We start from the raw sequence: 20,146 nt of genomic DNA, 5'->3' as shown, positions 1-20,146 counted from the left end.
GGGAACAACAGTTTTGATACTGGTCCAGTATTGAGTGAGAGGGCTGCAGGCGACATCCGCAAAACAGGCTGCAGTGTAAACGCTCGGGGCAGTTTGCACCTCCAATGTGCGTTCACTAAATGTGCTTGGTTTTGCCCCTGACATGCTCAGATCATTATTGTGTCTGATGATATTAGGAAAGGATCCCTACAGAGATGGACCTTTTTGTTAAAGAGAAAGATTTTTTTTTATTAAACCAGAAACAGACCGGAAATTGCCATCGCCAAGGCCACCAGACACCATTTACAAACACAGTGATTTTAGCGTCTTTAGAGCCAGCACGTGGGTGAATTAAGGGTTTATTTCAAACCGACCAGAGTTGATGGTGCTTGGGATAGTGGAAAGACAAACCAAGATAGTTGATGTTTATCTAAAACATGGGAACATGGGATCCAGGATGACAAATACCAAGCTTACCATTTAAGAGAATGTTGTTGTAAACCATGAGTAAATTTCAGCCAGGGCAAAACTCAAATCCCTAACTTTGGTCTTGTATGGGTGTTTTGGTTTCAACTTCATCCACAACATACAATACAATATGTATAACATGTCGTTTATTTCTAAAACAGAAGTAAAGGTCATAACAAAAATTTATAACAGAGGGAAATTCTTTATGACCTACTGCTGCTGCAGCATCATCTATTTCTGGGGTGTGCACAGGTGTAAAAATAGGCAGAGCTCCAAGTGCTCCACACGAATTCTGTTCTCGTCATTCATCACACACGTCTTCAGCCGCTGTCCACGAACACGTTGCGTTTGCAGTGATGAAAATGACATCTGCTTTCAGAGGCGAGGTGGGAGGAGGACAGATTTGCTCTGTTCTACAAAAATGCCAGCAGACAGATTTTCCCCACACCTCAGTTCCTCCTCTTTGAATTCAGGATTGAACATCTGCTGTTAAACATATCAGGAAGTGTGGTGACTGGTGTGGGTCCCATACATGTGGTATTTTATTTTCTTTAGCCTTCGGCGCAGATTTTTTCTACTGGCCTGGTGTTTCTGAAGGCTGGAAAGTGAGTAATTTAGCTTTTACACTGTAGGGTATCTATGAGCATTAACTTTCATTTCAGTTACAGTTACTTAACATCAGTGGTGGTAATAAGTTCATTTACTTAAGTGCTGTGCTTCAGTACAATTTTGAAGTACTTTACGAAGGTATTTCCATTTTGGGCTGCTTGTAAACCACCACATTTGACAAGGAAATACTGTACTTTCAGATTGAGATTTTACATTAAAACACATAACAGGCTTATAAAATGTGATCATGGTAAAACCTACTTGTGGTCAACGAGCCTCAGTTGTCCTTACTTGAATATTGTCTCTTACAACACCAATCTGGTATCAGAGAAAGTCTTGGTACAGTTCGTATGAATTGTTACAGACATATGAAAAATTTAGAATAACATGTTATTCACTCAGTTTTATACCACATGTCCCCAACGTACAGAATCACATGTAATTACCCCACCAGGGAGAAGGCAAAACAGTGTGTAACCCTTGGTGCAGACTATTTACCATGGGAGTCAGGAACATCAGCAAGGTCTTCGTCTTACCTCTGGACACCCGGAGCCTCCTCACGTAGAGCATGCCAAGTGTGAAGGACCTTTCAAAATACCAAACCATGACAATGCACAAATCATACATACCTGTACAATAAATAAAAAATCAAGGGTCAGAGATGCATTGGTTCATCTTTTCTTTTTAGATCAGGGGCCATTTTTCCACAGAACAAGCACTTTTAATACTTTGAGAACATCTCACAGATGATACTTTTTTGCTGCTATTTAAGTAGTTTTTGTGCAATTAATTTGAATGGTAATACATTTTTTTCAACTGTTGTTTTTGTCGTGAGTACATTCACACAGAATGCGAGTATTGCAAGGTAGATAAGTGATGTCATTTTTTTCTCAACTAAGTCAACCTGTGCGTTCCAATCCCCATACCACCATACTATATAGTATGCCAGAAAAAGATTTGGTATGTCCAAATACAGTATACACAGTATGTCACATGCAGTATGCTGGACAGCATGCTTTTCTGGCTATTCTGACCCACAATCCTCTGCGCAGCGGACAATGCGTCACGTTGACTGAGCTGCAAACAGATGACAGCTTGTCAACTCATTGACAGCTGTTTAATAGTTGATTGACAGTTGTCAGAAGCTGCAATGATGGATGACAGAGCATTCAGGTGACTGATGACCATTCAATTGGTAATAACAGGAATATTAATTGTTTAATTGAATGAAATAATCATAAATATAATCAACAACAAAAGGGCATAAGTACTAAATAAGAGAAATGTGTAGCCTTTGTAATTTTACCATTGTGAATATAGTGTGTTAGAATCTACAATGTATGCAGGTATAACATTGCGAAATAACATTAGAGCTGTCTGTGTTGATCTCCATCTCTGGCGATCTCGGTGAATGGCATTTTGCTTTATCTCCATGGCAACAGAAATATGAGTAGGAGGGTCAAAGTTAAGGGCACAACATTATGAGAAAGCAGTATGTCCTGATTGTGTGCATACTGCATGTAACAGTACATACTTTTTAAGGGCAGCTGCAATACATACTAATTTTTTTAAAAAAGTATTTGACTTGAAACACACCAATTTTTTTTTTTACCCTGATTACGGCATCAACACTCTTGTGCGGGACAGCAGCCTGGAGGCTCCATAGTCCAAACCAAGAAGGCATACTTAATTAATCTTTTCAACCATCACAAAGGCAGCACATACCAGATCCACTCCTTCAGTCATCACCTTTCACAATGAAAGCTCTAGACATGTACACTGCTTAACCAGTTACCAGAGGAAAGTGAAATTCTCTCAGAGCATTTTATTTAAAGGAAACTCAATAAAGTAGCTGACGGTAGCTAACTGATGAAGCTTCTTGGATGAGAGGCGAAACGTCTTCAAGAAAAGCAAGCAAATCCAGTTGCCTACAATATGGCACTTATGAAACTCAATAAAGTAGCTGACGGTAGCTCACGCTATACAACAACTTACCTCAGACAGACTGACTGTGTGCTCTCAACCAATAGGATCCTGTCGTTGGTCCTCTGCCTCCTCAGAAGCCGCTCTAGCATCCGCAGAAGGACCTCAACTGTTGGCCTGTTTTTATTGAGGAATGTGCTGGTGTAAAATCTATTTGAGTGAAGTGTTGCAGCTGTTGAAAGTTTGCATCACAGCCGACATGAGTAGTGTTAAGGAGAAACATATGAAGACGAGTATTTCACATTTTTATGTTGGTTATCTTTGACGCCCTCGGTGTGAGTAGGCATCTTAATACCTCCTCCACCACTGTTTGATGTGATGACTTAGATTTGTGACATGGTTGAATGACGTGTGAGACGACCTTATTTCTTTCTTGTCTGTATAACACCCGCTGTCTTCATTTTAGCGTCGGTGTATTTTTCAATCCTGCTTTTGTGAGTTTTTGTATTCTCATATACGTCTCTTTTCAGGGAAGGCGACTGGTGGGAGGCTCGCTCCATCAACACCGGACAGAAAGGCTACATCCCCAGTAACTACGTGGCTCCAGCCGACTCCATACAGGCTGAAGAGTAAGAGCTCAATACCTTTTTCTAACACTCTGTCTCTCCCTATCTCTGTCATCCTCCACAGTTGTTTAGTTTTTTCTTTCAGTTTTCTTCCTCACATTCCTTTCCTGTTTCTCACCCTGCTCACTTAGTTCTCCTCTGATTAAGAAGACATGATGCGGCTGGGCGGTCACGCATTGTGACTAACCCATCATGTAGCGACATTGCAGAGAGTCCAAACAATGGAGCCCTGTATTGTCGCTGAGAGCTGGTGGCATTCCCATTGCTGTTCATCTGGTGTGACAGAAACGTTAAGGGACTGCGATGCTGCTTTGACACAGTTTTGGCCTGGTTTCTCATTGGCTGACAGCCATTTTTACTTGTACTAGATGTTTAAATGACTCATAAAAAAACACCCTGTGTAAACCAGCCAGCTAACTTTGCCTTCAGTCTGAAAGAGTGGGTGATCAATAGTGTTTAGGATTTTGGTTCCTGGGGAAAAATGTGCCTGTGAGCTGAGACAATTCAACATGACTCAACTTGTAATGATAGCTTGAAAAAGACTAACTACTCTTTGGAAAAAAAAGGGAAGAGAAGAGCTACATTTTAAGATTGTTTACAGCCTTTAGCCAGTGTTTTACCTATTAATTCATAACCCTAATAGACATTATATGTAATGGAATAAGCTAAAGACATATTTCTTGGAGTAAAGTTAATAGTAAGCTATGATTATAAGGATATGGTCTAAATGATTTGGACTTAAATGAGAGTTTAAGCTTCTTAGTAGCCTCTGTCTGACTTTGAAGATAACCACATATGAACCACATAAAGAGTCCTGATGTTTAATGATTACTCACTAACATCCAGTAAATTTTATTTTCCTGTTCGTCTGTTTTTGATCTTTAACTTGACGATTTCACAGACGGAATTTAGCCAGAGAGTTTCCAAATATCCAACGTCTTAATATGCCATACTCTTCCTACATGAATAGAAAAACCCTACTTGTTGTGCAGCACATCACAATGAGAGCTCCTCCTGTGCCTGTCTGACTCTCTTTCTCTGTTCGTGCAGATGGTACTTTGGTAAAATGGGCCGCAAAGATGCAGAGCGCCTCTTACTACTTCCAGGGAACCAGCGGGGCACTTTCTTGGCACGGGAGAGTGAGACGACCAAAGGTAAGAGGATTTATTTCTTGAAAGCACTACTGTAATGATAAGCCTGCAGTGTGGATATACCATAAGGCAGATGAAACTTTTCTTTTGTTCTCGTGTGAGCTGTGATTTTATTGCAGCCATATGTTAATTTAAATGGAAAAAAACATGTTTTTAATGTCGGTTGGAAGTTAAATGTGTTTTTATATTTATCTGTGATGTAAAATAAAAGCCTGAGATTGATTTTAGAGGGTTTTTGTTGCACACATCACTCTTAATCTCTCTGTCTTTTGAAAGGTGCCTACTCCCTGTCTATCCGGGACTGGGATGAGGTGAAGGGAGACAACGTCAAACACTACAAGATCCGAAAGCTGGACAACGGTGGTTATTACATTACCACACGGGCCCAGTTTGAGACACTACAGAAGCTTGTGAAACACTACACAGGTATGCAGCCCGTCTGCGTGACCCTGCAAACATCTTATTCTCATGCAGGAAGCATTTAGACAAATTGTTGTTTACAACTAGAGAACCTCTCTGACTCGAAGCAAGTTTTTTTTTTTTTTTTTTCTTCCTCATGTTTGGAGTGTGTTTTCTGGACAGACTTGCCAGTGTTTGTTATAGTCATTTATACAGTTTGTGTTTCAGCCAATGAATTCAGCGCTCGCAGTAGAAGATGCATTATTCAGCTGCAGATCTGCTGCTCGGATATATATTGAATATGTTTTACAGAGGTTGCTCTCGCTGGCACAGTCACAGCGCAGCTATCACGACAAAGCCAAACCATGTGAGACTTAAGCCAAAAGAGGCATGGATATAGAAATCCCACATATCCCATAAAAAACAGTCTTAAGCCTGCTGTAATCTCTGCAATATTGATAGACAGGCAGCTGTTCCTAACACACATCTCCCCCCAACACACACACACACACACACAGATGCAGGACAAACTGTTTATTGAAAACTTTACAAGAACACAGTCAAACTCTCCCAGAAGCAGACTCCATAAACAAGAGGATGTTTGTTATGTGGCTCTTTAACATTTGATTTCAGGCCTGCTCCCGTCCACATAATTCATGTAATTCACTGACTACCGTGCTCTTTATAATTGAGTCCTTTGTATTCCTCTAAGTGCAGCCTTTTAAACTCCAGACACAAGTCAACAATAAGTGGGAAGTCATGCAGAAAAAGTTTATGACATCTTATCTGTTCAGTAGCTTGAATATAACAGGCTGGTTTCCCTCTGTGTGTGTGTGTGTGTGTGTGAGTGTGTGCGCAGAATGCCAATATTACATTTCACAACATGGTTATCGCTGCTGCCGTCATCTGCATTAGGCTCCCGCTTCATCTGAGAAGGCTTCAGCGCCAAAAACAACCTCTTGATCTTTTGCTTTCTTACTGAAATTGAAACTAAATTGAGTTCAGCATGGTTCATGTCATTACGGTGAAATTACCATAACATTTGATTATTGCGGGAACGGAGAATTGAAAAAAATAATAAATGATTGTTCTGGGAGGAATTAATGTGGAAATAGCAGGTCAGCAGTTTTGTGCAATTGCTTCATTGCAGTTTGCTGCTGTTGTCATGTAGCTATGTGATATTTTATTCATTGCATGTTTACAGTCCATTTACCATAGCGTGGCTCTGCTCACTGCTCAGATTGTGTGGTGGTGTGAATTAGCACACTGATCGCTAACAAGCTCTAACTACTTTGTTCTGTCCCCCCCCCCCCTCCCCGCACACACACACACACACACACACACACATCTGTGTGTCTTTACATGTCTGTTCCTGTCCAGAACATGCAGATGGACTGTGCTACAAGCTGACAACTGTGTGCCCCACAGTGAAGCCTCAGACTCAGGGACTAGCTAAGGATGCTTGGGAAATCCCACGAGAGTCCCTCCGACTGGAGGTCAAACTGGGCCAGGGCTGCTTCGGAGAAGTCTGGATGGGTAAGAGACCATTACTGCTGTACTCCAGCAGACAGTATACGTTTCAGAAACACACACACACATCATTATTGTCTTGTGAAGTGGTTTATGAATGAACCTTGAGGCCACAGAACCCACTCCGAACAAATGTTTCTGCCATTAGTTTTTACTGTCTTTGCCAGTGCTGTGGCATTCATCTGCACAGCCTCTGGAAATAAGTGGTGCTGGGTGTTTGGTGATTTAGGCTGCTTTCAGACCTAGAGTTGTCTTGCTTTGGTCTGAATCAGGGACTAATTTTGTTCCGAAGTTGTTTAACTGCCTAGAGTTGGTTTGTGTTCTCATGGCAACTTTTACAAGTGGACCAGATCAAATGCTTTGCATGAGAAAGCTGCTCTTGATTGGTCAGAATTTCCGTGCGGGAAAAATACAGGAAGTAGACAAAACATTGAAGAAGAGTACACTTGCAAGATAAATGTGACTCTTTCTAATGTCACAATGGAGGGACAACTACGCAGGTTGATTTTAGCGCTGGTCATCGTGGACTATATTGCTGTCATTGTTCATTTTAGTCAAACCATACAGTTTGAAAACGAGGTGCGGCTCCAACTAGAAAACAATGTTTTGATGCATTGGATGTGCTGAATGTGCATATTAAGGCAGTACAGGAGGAGGTGCACATTAATAATCATCCAGGACTGTAACATGCTCATGTTTAACCCAAACAATGTGTCATGTGACTGCAGTTGGTTCAGATCGAGGTCGGAACACGTTCTCACCACAAACGAACTGCACCAGAGTTCATTTGTAACCAGGCCGAGACCACCTCTTCAAGAAGGTCTCTGCCTGTTTTTTTTTTTGTTTGTTTGTTTTGTTTTTTGTTTTTTGGTTTTTTTTTTTGGGTTCACACCTACCCAAAGGAACAGCACTTAGGGGGCAAACAAACTTGAGTTCGATTGGACCAAACCAAACAGGGCAGGTGTGAAAGCACCCATAGTGACTACTTGTGCTCTCGGTAGCTAACTGGACAATATTACAATACAGTTAACTAGTCTGTTCAGGATTTTGTCGGCTTTTTTAGGATTGTTGCGGCCTAAAATGCCTGATGCCTTTTTTTTAAAGAATTGCGATGCATGTTGAATGTTTTTAGGCATTTTTTTTGCAATGAAATTGCAGGAGCAATTGAAATTACGAAAATAAATTATTTTTGTATAATTCATTGAAAAAAAGGCAACTCATTCCAACTCGCTCCAAAACACTAGTTAGCGGCAGAGTTTCTGTAAAGTGCTGTAAAGTTTAGTTGATTCGATGCACACCCAAAACACACTTAAAGCACACATTAAACATGGCTTAATAGAGACAATACTTAATAGAGACAATACATAAATAGGCTTCATTATAACTCGCGGCATTCATAGACAAAGCACTTGTCTTTATCTGGACACATTTTCCCCACAAATACAACATGCTAATGTATTTAGCACAAGTCTATGGCATTTTACATTGTATGAATTAGCCTAGCGACTAGCAGATTTTTTCACTACTCATATGAAGCCGGGGACAACAGCAACATTTAAAAACAGGTAATGCTACAACTCACAAGGTTCACTGACAAAACAACTGTCTTATACTAAATATGTTTTCCAAACAAATATAACATGCTAACATTATTAGCATTAGACGGCAGCCGTTGAAGGTCGGCTACTCCTGACAGGACTCACTAGGATCAGCCTCGTCCTTCCTATGTTAGCAACACACATGCATGAATACACTCTGCTGTATTGATGTTTGATGCTAACACTGATCATGAATTAGTAAAGAATATAAACAAGTGCATGGCCATACACTCACTCGGCCATTAGGCTTACATACAAGAACAAAACATCCGCTGTACATTATTCATAACTAATGTAAATTTAATGTCCAACAACTCAGAAGCAGTATATGCAAATTAACTGAATTAGTTTGCAGAATGACTCATTTGAGCTTAGAGTCGAGTGGGACTGACTTCAGTAAAGAGCTTGTCTTGCTGCCTCACTGGCCCACATACTGATGTAAATGCTGATTGCTGTTGGTTTACGCACACGCACACGCACACACAGCTCAGTAATCACAGGTCACCTCCCACGCTTCAGTTCTCCGGCCTGCATGTGAGACGGGGGCCTTTCAGTGAACACGACTCTCTTCTTTCATCACTCTGTCTTTCATTAAGCCTGGCCTGCAGCAAGCCTCAACCTGCAAGCCTCCGCTGTGCAATCCCAGGAATCCCTCTCTGTCTCTCCCTGCACTGTTTGCTCTCGATGGCTTTCCTGCTCAGCCACGACTTCTTACTAAAAGTCTCCTCCTTACTCATGTGTTTGTTTAACATTTAGTTTTTAAACTGTATTGTACCGGCTTGTGCTGGTTAACCACCATTGCTCTCCCATGCTCTGGCCAGCTCATATTATTGTTAGATATCATCATTGCCCTACTTTGTCCTTCAGCTTGTGCGTGTGTGTAGTTTATTCAGCATGATTCATTCATGAAGGTCAGCCTTATGACGGAAGCAGTAGATCTCCTGCCTCAGCTCATTGTATGCAAGCAGGGCGTGAGTAAGTGGCTCTGGACCAGGAAATGGCTGATTATTTTAGCTGTCCTGCTCTTTCTCTACTGAGCTACTCTTCACACATGGGAATACTGCCAGAGATCACAACAGCTGATTTTAGGATTGACTTTTCAATCACTTAAAAGGGGTCAAAAAGTCTTTAATGTACTTTCAGTGTTATAGTGTGTGTCATTTAATGAATTGGAAATGCCCCAGATTAATTATTTCCTCAATAATTCCTTTCAAGCTGCAGAAATGCAACATTGGTTTATGGTTTGCTTCAAACTGGAGTGATCATTTTGTTTTTATTATGTTTTATTCAGGCACATGGAATGGCACTACTAAAGTGGCTATCAAGACCCTGAAGCCGGGCACCATGTCCCCAGAGGCCTTCCTGCAGGAGGCTCAGATCATGAAGAAACTCCGACACGACAAACTGGTGCCTCTCTATGCCGTGGTGTCTGAGGAGCCCATCTACATTGTAACAGAATTCATGGGCAAAGGTAAGGACGGGACACTCTTACAAACCAGAGGTCAAGAATAAGCACAAGTTACATGTAGAAACGCATGAAAAGACATGAGTGCACTTGCAACGAAAAATCTGAAAGTTGTAAATCAATTATATAGACTGAATCAGGTCAGTGCGACCTGGTAATGTGACTTCCATTGGTCACTTAGTCGCAGAAAACAAGAAAAAAAAACCAAACAAAAACAAGCTGTGCTTGTCAAAATAAATCAAAACCTATATCAAAACCACACAGACACAACCTGCCGTTGCGCTTTTAAAAGCTGGCACAAGAAAGGCACAAGAGTAGCGCCCAGCATCCGACCTCGCGTTTTCCAGGCTGTTAAAGGCATGTGTACGGCCTCTAATTTCCAGGGCTGGTACCTGCGGTTATCACACAGGCTAGTTAATAACATGTCGGGCAGGAAATCCAAAGTGTGGGATCATTTTGAGAAGGTGAAGGACGAACCCAAGGTGATATGTAAACTCATCTTCATTGGTCGACTACAAACATGACGTATCATCTGGAACATGTCAGTAGCTACATGCTCATTAGCCACTTAGCACAATCATTACTGCTTTGCAGACAGCGTCATTAACAGGCGGCTCGCTCAGTGTGTGACATGTACTTGTAGATAAAATATAGGCCTATATTAATGAAGGCTCATTAGTACGGTTTTGTATTTCTCTGTAATGTAGCACTGTGTTAACAATGTTACTGATACTATTCTTTCTCACACCTTCAACTCAAACCATTGTGTTGCCCCACCCAAAATATAGAATTTAATAGTTAAATTAATATCAGACATGCGGCGACTAGTTGACTAATGGCCCTAAATGGCCCGACTGTTGGATGACAAGGAAAATTCTCTTCCAGTTCGGACCAAATATTTGCGAAGAGACAAAACCATTTTGCAAAAACATTGCAGACAAAAGTTGCAGCGGTGTGAACTGGCCGGTCTGAGCTCGACTCAAGCCGGCTGATGGTGTCACCTGCAGCTCAGCTGGTCAAATCGCCAGCACGTCACCTGTTTCTATAGCCAAGTGGCCTTTAGTGAAGTCAGCTGCTCAAGTCAAAAATGAAAATATCAATACATAACGTCATCTTTTAGATCCTCCTCTGTTTTAAAATTCCCAGTGCTAGCAGCCTAGCACCAGACAGATTGTGGCAAGCAGCCAAGAAAAATACAATAAGGATAATAACTGATATCATCTCATATCGATCACCTGCCTCTGAATAGAAAAGAATCTAAATGATATTGTGGCTGTGATTTTAGTATGCCTGTTAAACTGGATTAGAACTCTTATTATGATTCTTATTATAAGTAGAATGAAACTCGATTGGTTTCTGTGACCAATAATCATAAAACAGAACTGAACTTAATTAAAAAAAGACTCTTATGATCTTTGCAGTCGTGTTGCCTTTGAGTGGTTTTGGTTATTTGAATGTCTTCTGATGAAGTCTTGCCTCCACTGATGCTGCATTTATTTTGGTGCTGTGTTTGTGCGACGGCCAGACAGACGTATTGATTCTGCTTTACTCTTCTAAACTCTGACAGGTAGTTTACTGGACTTCCTGAAGGAGGGAGACGGTAAATATCTGAAGCTGCCCCAGCTGGTGGACATGGCTGCACAGGTAGGATCAAAACACAGAGCACAGAAAGTAAATTTGTCTCTTACCTGCCCAGCTGCTGTTTTAAATCTGTGAGAGAGACGGATTTTCATGCACCAGCAATAAAACAAAGAGAGCTGCATGTGGGCAAGCTCCCAGACGTGTGTGTGTAGGTGTGTATGAGTCAAATATTCAGTCCCTGTGAATAACGGCATCAGTTTGTTCTCCATCTGGCTGTCATATTTATTTAATATCCTACCTGACATTTCTACCCTCCCTCTCCTCCTCCCCCACTGTATGTGCCTCCCCTCATTCTCCACCACTTAACTGCCACTGTGGCACTTAAACACTGCACATCAGAGGCCACTTAAGTTCGCTGGCTCAGTCACGTACTGTGATCTGCTCTTAATTCGCCTCTCCGAGTTCCCAGGCTCCCTCTCTTCTCCTCACTCAGCAGAGTGGAAAAGTGTTTGAGAATTAGACCAAGGCGGGTTGAAACCTCGAGGTGCCCCCGAGGGACCTGACAGCCAGCGTAAAGAGATAGTTGTGTTAAAGATTGGTCCAGTTGTTGTTGTTGCAGCTGCATATGATCTGTTTTCTTTTTGCCTGCATTAATCCCTCCTTGACTCTGTGCTTTGGTTACATCCTGACATTTTCAATTTGTTGACCCCTCCCCCTCCTTGTCTGCCTGTCCAATCCTGTCTTAGATCGCAGACGGCATGGCCTTCATTGAGAGGATGAACTACATCCACAGGGACCTGAGAGCCGCCAACATCCTGGTGGCTGATAACTTGGTGTGTAAGATCGCCGACTTTGGCCTGGCTCGGCTCATCGAGGACAACGAGTACACCGCCAGACAAGGTGTGTATTTGTAAGAAGTGGACACATGCGGGTTTGTGTGTCTGCATTTGTGAGGACTTGTGTTATTATAAATAGACAAGGGATGTATTCTGAGCCCTTAACGCCTACTCAGGACCTTCAATTTAGCTCTCACCATGACTACAACACTGGATTTACAGCTGTAACTGTTCAAGCAGAAATGCCAAATACTACTTCTACTACTGTTTTATCCTATGTGACAGTAAACTAAATATCTTTGAGTTCTGGAGTGTTTGTTGGCTAGACAAAGAAATTTGAATATGTCAGGTTGGACCTGATGAAGGGGTGATTGTGAGAATTTTTTGTTTTTTACTATTTTACATTTCAGTAAGCCAAACTATTGATTTATTAATCAAAAAGAGAATTAGCAAATTAATCAATGATGACAATGATTATTTGGAGCCCCACTGCCAGGTCTTATCTCCTGTAAGAACATTTTATCCGTACTTAAACTAGAGTATAAGAGCACACATTTCTGTCATCATAAATTCTGCATGTTAAAGTGGGATTTGTACTTGTGCGTCAGCTCTATTCAGAGCCTACGCAATATCTATGCCTTTTGTGAGCATTTATACTTGTGCGGGGGGTGTCTGTGTCACTCTGCAGTTACACCGCCAAAACATAAGTTGGCGGCAGGGTTTCTGTGAAGTGCTGTAAAGTTTAGTTGATTCAAAACGCACATTAAACATGGCTTAGTTGAAACTATTTCAAATACAAGTACACAACTCGTAGCATTCACAGACAAAACACTTTGTCTTTTGCTGGAAACATTTTCCCCACAAATACAACATGCTTACGTTATTAGCATAAGCATTTTACATTGTATAAATTAGCCTAGCGACTAGCAGAGGTTTCCTCTACTCATATGAAGCCAGAATAAATCACACACAAGACATACAATGCTATTTAGTGGAGGCTTTATTGTCTTCACAATTTATTGTTTATCTGTGAAAATACAGGGGAAAAAAATGTGTTTCCATTGAGGGAAATGGTTTCAGCCTCCAAAAATAGACAGGAGGTCTGCATCTCCGCGACGAGTAGTTATTTTTCTGGGGAGGTGTATGTCAGGCTACAGCGTAGGTTACAGCATAGGCTCCATGTTGATGCAGAAGTATAAATCCCGCTAAAGGCCCCAATGTTCTCCTAATTTATTGAGTCATCAGTCAATTAGCAGAAGATTAATCATCAAGTATTCTGAGAATCGCTTCATTATATCTGTCTTTTTTCAAGCCAAAAAAAGGAGGAGGATTTGCTTTTTCCACTACTTTAAAGACTAAAATCTTAATAGAATAATTGAGAAAATGGGAGAAGGGTCCAGCTGCGGAGCTCCAGGCTCGGGCACACCTCTTATCTAGGACTGTTTCTGGTTTCAAGCTTGGAGAAGGAAGTCTGAAATGATCTGCGTCCATCAAAGACAGTCGTCAAGATAGCATGGCCTCATTAGGTTGAATAAGCCATACGCCCTCCACTAGTAACACCAACGTAAAAAAAAAAAAAAAAAAAAGCCACCTAATATTTCAGTGTAACTGTAACTTCAAAAGTACAGTAAAGTTAAGCAGCAAATAAATAGTACTAATCTTGCGAGTTTGTTTTAGCAAACCAATATGAAAACTTACTGAAATGATGCAAGTTTGCTAACAACATTAGCATGGCTAGCAAACATTACCAAACTTATAAAATTAGTACAAGTTGTTTGCTGCTTATGTTGTGTTATATAACTTTGTAAGTTACAGTTATTTCAAAATATCAGGTTGTGTTGTTCACCTTGGTGTTATTGGTGGAGGGTGTGTGACACACAATACACTCATTTATTGACGATGAGCATGACAGACAACATGTACGTAGCTTAAACATGAAACCAAATGAGATCAGTCAGCTGATAATAGCCACACTTACGCGGCAGCATGGACTTGAAACAATGTATGAAATATACATTAAGTGGACTACTTTATTCATTAATGATGAGCGAGATAAAACAGTATACTGCGCTGTGTAATACAGTGGCATGTAAACGTTATTTATTGATAAAGAATTGTCATGAACACGTGATTTTCCACCATGGGTTCTGGCAATGGAGGTGGGCCTGAGCCTGGAGTTCTGCAGTGGGACCCTACTCCAGAGGGTTAATCACTACTGAAAATAACGGTTAGCCCTAGTTATATATATCATTTCAAAGCCTATTCCTTCTGCTTGACTCTTTTTTGTTCTTCTTTCCAGGTGCTAAATTCCCCATCAAGTGGACGGCCCCTGAAGCTGCTCTGTACGGCCGCTTCACTATCAAATCAGACGTCTGGTCATTTGGTATACTACTGACTGAACTAGTGACCAAGGGCAGAGTACCATACCCAGGTAATGATAACAGCTTCATAGATATTCATTTTTACACTGGAGGTTGCCTTTTCCTGCCGTTTCTGTCAGTTTCTGGTTTTAAAGTTCCTCATTATTTGAATATGCTGCTCATGTTTTCTAGTTCCTTTCATGGAAAACGGGAATAATTCATTCTGCCTCAGGGTAATTCTGGGATGCCACTCATCAGCATCTGAAGCTTTAAATAGTGTTTTCTCACTCATGTAGATCAGAATACACACACAGGATACATATAGCTAAAATGAGTCACCGCACATGTCTAATGATTTATCAGTGCATGGGAAAATACCACTTACTCTCACACATGATCTCCCTCTTCCTGCCGTCTGTCACCTCTGTCCTGACCCCTGCTGGTTGAGCACAGTACTGCAGAGGTGATGACTGTCTGACTGGCACTGATTACAGAGCGTGCCATATGGCAGACTTAACCACCATCTCTTGTAAAGGGCCATCTGGCTCCCGTGGACCTCTTGGTTTAGTGCAAACCGTCGGGTCTAATTATTCACCCCAGAGCTGAAGATTCTGGAAGCTGAACCCCCACTTTTCCCTTCTCAAATTGTGGTATGACTCACCGGACATTTGTGGCTCTTGTCCTGCTGTGCTGTGGAGCTCTATTTCTATTCTCTTGTTTGATAACGTAGAAGCAGTATGAGGCAGGTAAAGCACGTACCAAGCATGGGAACACATCATCTTTATTCTATTTTAGTCTGTACGTATATAGATACATACGCTCACTCATGACAGGCATGTTATGAGAGCGGAGAATTTCAGATCCAAGACATAAATCACGCAAACACCTCAGCATCCGACGCACCACCAACGCTATCATATCCTGATCTCAGCAGTCGCTCTGGGCCTTTTCCTCTCCCCAAGTGTGTGAGATAATCTGATACCCACTCTCCCACAGAGCGATGGGAGGGTGGGGGGTGATGGAGCGGAGGCGGGGGAGGATGCGGTTGTGACCATACCGCTGTCTCTGTGTCATAACCTCTTTTAGCTGCAGTTGAGCTCCCCATGGAGCTGTTTCAGCGCCGTGTCACAGGGTTCAGGATCACTGTCTTCCTGTCTTGGGAAGGAATTCACGACCCCGTTGCTCTCGTGGGGCTTCTCCTTGTGTGATCATTAGAGTTATGAGTATTTTAGCCAGAGACCACTGGGACATCAAATAATTTATAATTAGATTTTATTTCTACAAAATACTAACTGTGTTTTGCCCAGCATGTGTTTTGACCTTGAAATTGGCTGCAAGTCTTAGAGGAAATAATGACCCATGTTCCACCTAGGCTGTTGAAGTTTTTCTCCTTCATCGTTTTTCTTTAACACAGTGGTTTGCGTGGGCATTTTCTCTTTCCTGCTGTCAGCTGCATGATGCCAACATTTGCTACCGCTTCAGGCTGCAAACTAGGCTGTTTCCTAATCAAAACTTCGACCATTTTTTCTTGACTAGAAAACTTTGGAAAAATCCAATTGTCTTGGTTCTCTCAAATAACTTCTGTCAACCTACAGAGGACAAAGCCACATTGACATGATTGTCTTGACTGAACAAAAGAAATTCAACATATATTGACGATTTTGGGAGCTAGTTTTTCATTTCAAGGGAAAATTTGTCACCTCCTATGTGGATGTCAAATTAGTGTTGAAGGTAAATGTCATCAATTGAACCAATAAAATACTCCTGCGTGCCACAGCAGCAGGATATTTTTGTCCACAGCGGTGCATTACCACTTTATTTCTAATGTTTTCTACCTTTCACAATTAAAGCTTACAGCTGCTTACAGCAGCATTTGGTGAAAAAGTTCTCACTCAGCGGTCTCAGGGTCCTCTCGGCCCTGCTGGCCTTGGTTGTCTTTTCCAGTTCATCTTCTGGAAGTTCTCCAGCAAGCCTCCGTCCAAGTGAGAAGTAAACTTTCGTGCTTAGTGACGCAGACATGGACTCTCCGAGTGTCAGCGACAACATCCAACAGGAACTGCCATTGTTGGCAGCAGAATGTTTCAGTTTCTGTCGGCATTGGGGAGCAATTTGAGCCAAAAGGTTCTCAAATGTTCCTGCTGGTCATTCCCTCTTAGGCAGCCACAGTGTCACCCTTTCTATGCTGCATTTCTTCGGACAGGATGTTACACTCCGGCTCGAAAAAATACAGTTGAATATCGGAGTTAGCCAAAACACTATAAAATGTATCATAACATCCACAACATCCTCTGCACTTACATTTTGGTATGCCATTTTTGCTGCTAGAAACGCAACTAGTTTGTAATATATGCAAAGAGCATAAGGATGTTTGTTTTTTAATGGCATCGAAGGCACGCCCTTTCGCTACCCAAAGGCGAAGCCATCCTGTCTTTTTCCCTCCTTCCAACTACATCACTGTCACTTCGAATGATGGCGCTAAATGCAGGAAGAACACCACCATATTGCCCTTAATCTCTGTCCCTGCTCCTCTCATTGTCTCATTATTTTTTGTCCATTTCATCAATTTCCTGCAAAAATACAAGGAACTTTAGTTTTTATAGAAATGGCAAAATTAAAGCTACAAACCAAAATATTTTTAAAAACAAGCTTAACACTTGTTAGTTATGAAACCAAGCATGTTTAGAGGTTGAATTATAGAGAACAGCTTTAGCTTTTCACATGTGGATGTATCCTTGAGCAAGACATTGAGCCCCAGATTTAACTAAAGATTAGGTCACTGCCTCGCATCATAGCTGGCTTGTGTGTGCAAATGGACGAATTAGGCAAATTTTAAATACTTATGGATCAGCACACTTAACAAGTGCACTCCATTTAGTCCATTAACACCATGTTCCTTTGTGTTTTTTCCAGGTATGGTGAATCGAGAGGTACTCGAGCAGGTAGAACGAGGCTACCGCATGCCCTGCCCCCAGGGGTGCCCCGAGTCCCTCCACGAGATGATGAGGCAGTGCTGGAAGAAGGATCCAGACGAAAGGCCGACCTTCGAATACATCCAGTCCTTTTTGGAAGACTACTTCACAGCCACAGAGCCACAGTACCAGCCAGGGGACAACCTCTAGTCTGGGGGATTTGGGGGGCGAACTCTGGCATCACACAGAGGTACATCAGCGGAGAGCAAAGCTTGGGACAACAGAGGACTTCAACATGGGGAAAAGCCTTGACGAGGCTGCAGAGAAAGAGGTTTTAATGCTACAAACTAGTCTACAACCACACTGGTATATCTGCAAGAAGAAATTGTTTTCTGATGTAGAGGTTTGTCCCTTGTGTTCGAGGGGACCAAATGTTTGGGGAAGTGTCCAACTGTGCAGATTGGTGCTGGTACGTTAAGCTCTGGGAACCTTGCTAATCAGAATAATTCATATGGACTGGCCACAACACTGTGATTAAAAAAAAAAGAGAGAGAGAGGGATTGTCTTCTAGTTTCAAATCAACGGCTGCTTGCAGATGCACCATTTTTTTTACTTTTTTTAAATGATACATTTCCTCCCTTTTCTCCAAATCCCCCCCTTTTATTTTATTTTATTTTATTTTACAATACAATTCTTTGATATTGGAGTCAAGATCTTTTGTATGTACATGAGTTTGGTTTGAATACGTAGGTTGATAGGTGATTTTTGAAGTGACCAACAGCTGTGGTTGAGTTGTCAAGTGTGCAGCATCTGTAAAGCTTCGATGGAGGTGTGAGGCGAAGCAAATGAGAAGTGTTGTACTTTACAGATGAAAGAATGTACCAAGAGATCAAAGCAGATGTACATACAGTATGTGCAAACAGATGTATTTTTAGCAGGTGTGATCAGGTGGGTGAATGAGAACATGAGAAGACCTACAAATTGTATTTAGTGCGGTCACTTGAATGGGGAATCACGTCGATTTTATTGTGCTTTTGCATTTTTTTATTTAAACGGGGACTTAAAATCATAAAGAGGTATTTTGATAATATACAAGTGCGAAAACATTTTTCCTGTTTAACATTTTATAAATGTTTTGAAATGGACGTTTGAGCTGTGAAATTTAAGTTTAAGGTAATTTCTGTCTGAAATTAGCATCTTGTCTTCATTTCTGATTGCTGTAAAAGACTCTAACGTATTTGTACGTATGTTGCACACATCTACACAGTTTAACATCACAGTAGGTGACTTATCCCGTCATAGATGGTCCAGGAAACTGTCACATCTATTAAACTGACATCATCGTGTAAATCATACATGCAGCTGTTTTGTTCTTTGAGTAAAATCCCTCAAAACTCTTGATTAACACTGTCAGTGTCTTTAGTTCTGTGTCTGCTGGAGGGAAAGTTTAATCCAAAGCCAACAACACAAAACACATTCTTTAATTTGTGAATGCAACTATGCAAAGTCAACCAGTGTTGTTTCATGGAACAAAAACTCTACAGTGGTATTTACCTGTGTCGAGCTCCCCTTTATGGTTTTCTTACTTCTAGAGTGAAGTAAGTAGAACCTGACAAAACAAACACCTTGCACACGCTGTGGTCAGGTCAGGGCTTTCGTGCTTTTATAGATATCAAGAAAAGTCAAATAACAACTTCTTTGAGATACTTCCACTGTCTGTCCAGCAGTATGATGGGATAATCTGAGATGTAAAGGCATCTTGTTATTGTCTTTTAATAAGTAAGCTTAGGGATTGGACAAAGATGTGAACGTTGTTTTGTATTTCTTTCTGTGCGTCACTCACAAGAACCTAATATGTGATTGTTCCTAAAGATGGGACTTGAACTAGTGGGGAGATGATAATGAAATTACTGAGAATGGTAACTAATATGATTTTGTACAGAAAAAAATAAAAGTTTTACTCAAACGTTTCCTTTAACTCTCTTGTTCTCACCAATTGACAATGATCCTCGTTCAGATTCAGTCCTGAGTATCGTACATTTCTTGGACAACTCATCCACCAACAAGCCCGGTGAGACGTGGAAAACATCTGCTTGTAACTTCGTAGACATTTTTAATTAACTCACAAGTTTTATTTTATTTCCATCCATGCATCTATTTTCATCCGCTTATCTGAGGCCGGGTTGCGGGGGCAGCAGGCCAAGCAAAGCACCCCAGATGTCCCTCTCCCCAGCAACACTTTCCAGCTCCTCCTGGGAAACCCCAAGGCGTTCCCAGGCCAGATGAGATATGAAATCTCTCCAGCGTGTTCTATGTCTGCCCCGGGCCCTCCTACTAGTGGGACAACACCTCTAACAGGAGGCGCCCTGAACCACCTCAACTGACTCCTTCTGATGTGAAGGAGCAGCGGCTCTACTCCGAGCTCCCTCCGGATGTCCGAGCTGCTTACCCTATCTCTAAGGCTGAGCCGAGCCACCCCACGGAGGAAACTTATTTCAGCTGCTTGTATCCGCGATCTCATTCTTTCGGTCACTACCCAGAGCTCATGACCATAGGTGAGAGTTGGGACAAACATGAACCACTAAATCGAAAGCTTCCAGCTCAGCTCCCTCTTCACCACGACAGTCCAGTGCAGAGCCTGCATCGCTGCAGATGCCACACCAAATCGCTGACCCATCTCATGCTCCATTCTACCCTCACTAGTGAACAACA

The 20,146-nt window shown here is 41.6% G+C and overlaps 1 protein-coding gene across 1 annotated transcript in view; it reads left to right on the top strand.

The window, feature by feature from the left end:
* yes1 (YES proto-oncogene 1, Src family tyrosine kinase) overlaps positions 1-19,400 on the top strand; it is a 39,872-nt gene extending 20,472 nt beyond the window's left edge. Inside the window, exons 4-12 of the mRNA XM_049599365.1 lie at positions 3,510-3,608; positions 4,656-4,759; positions 5,033-5,182; positions 6,536-6,691; positions 9,575-9,754; positions 11,316-11,392; positions 12,076-12,229; positions 14,465-14,596; positions 17,436-19,400. Coding sequence (XP_049455322.1) covers positions 3,510-3,608; positions 4,656-4,759; positions 5,033-5,182; positions 6,536-6,691; positions 9,575-9,754; positions 11,316-11,392; positions 12,076-12,229; positions 14,465-14,596; positions 17,436-17,644 — 1,261 coding nt within the window. The 3' untranslated portion in view covers positions 17,645-19,400. The remainder of the gene's footprint in view (positions 1-3,509; positions 3,609-4,655; positions 4,760-5,032; positions 5,183-6,535; positions 6,692-9,574; positions 9,755-11,315; positions 11,393-12,075; positions 12,230-14,464; positions 14,597-17,435) is intronic.
* The last annotated feature ends 746 nt before the right edge of the window (positions 19,401-20,146 follow it).

Source organism: Epinephelus fuscoguttatus, linkage group LG15 (genome assembly GCF_011397635.1).
Source record: "Epinephelus fuscoguttatus linkage group LG15, E.fuscoguttatus.final_Chr_v1".
Classification (NCBI taxonomy): domain Eukaryota; kingdom Metazoa; phylum Chordata; class Actinopteri; order Perciformes; family Serranidae; genus Epinephelus; species Epinephelus fuscoguttatus.
This window is presented reverse-complemented; position numbering and strand designations above follow the sequence as displayed.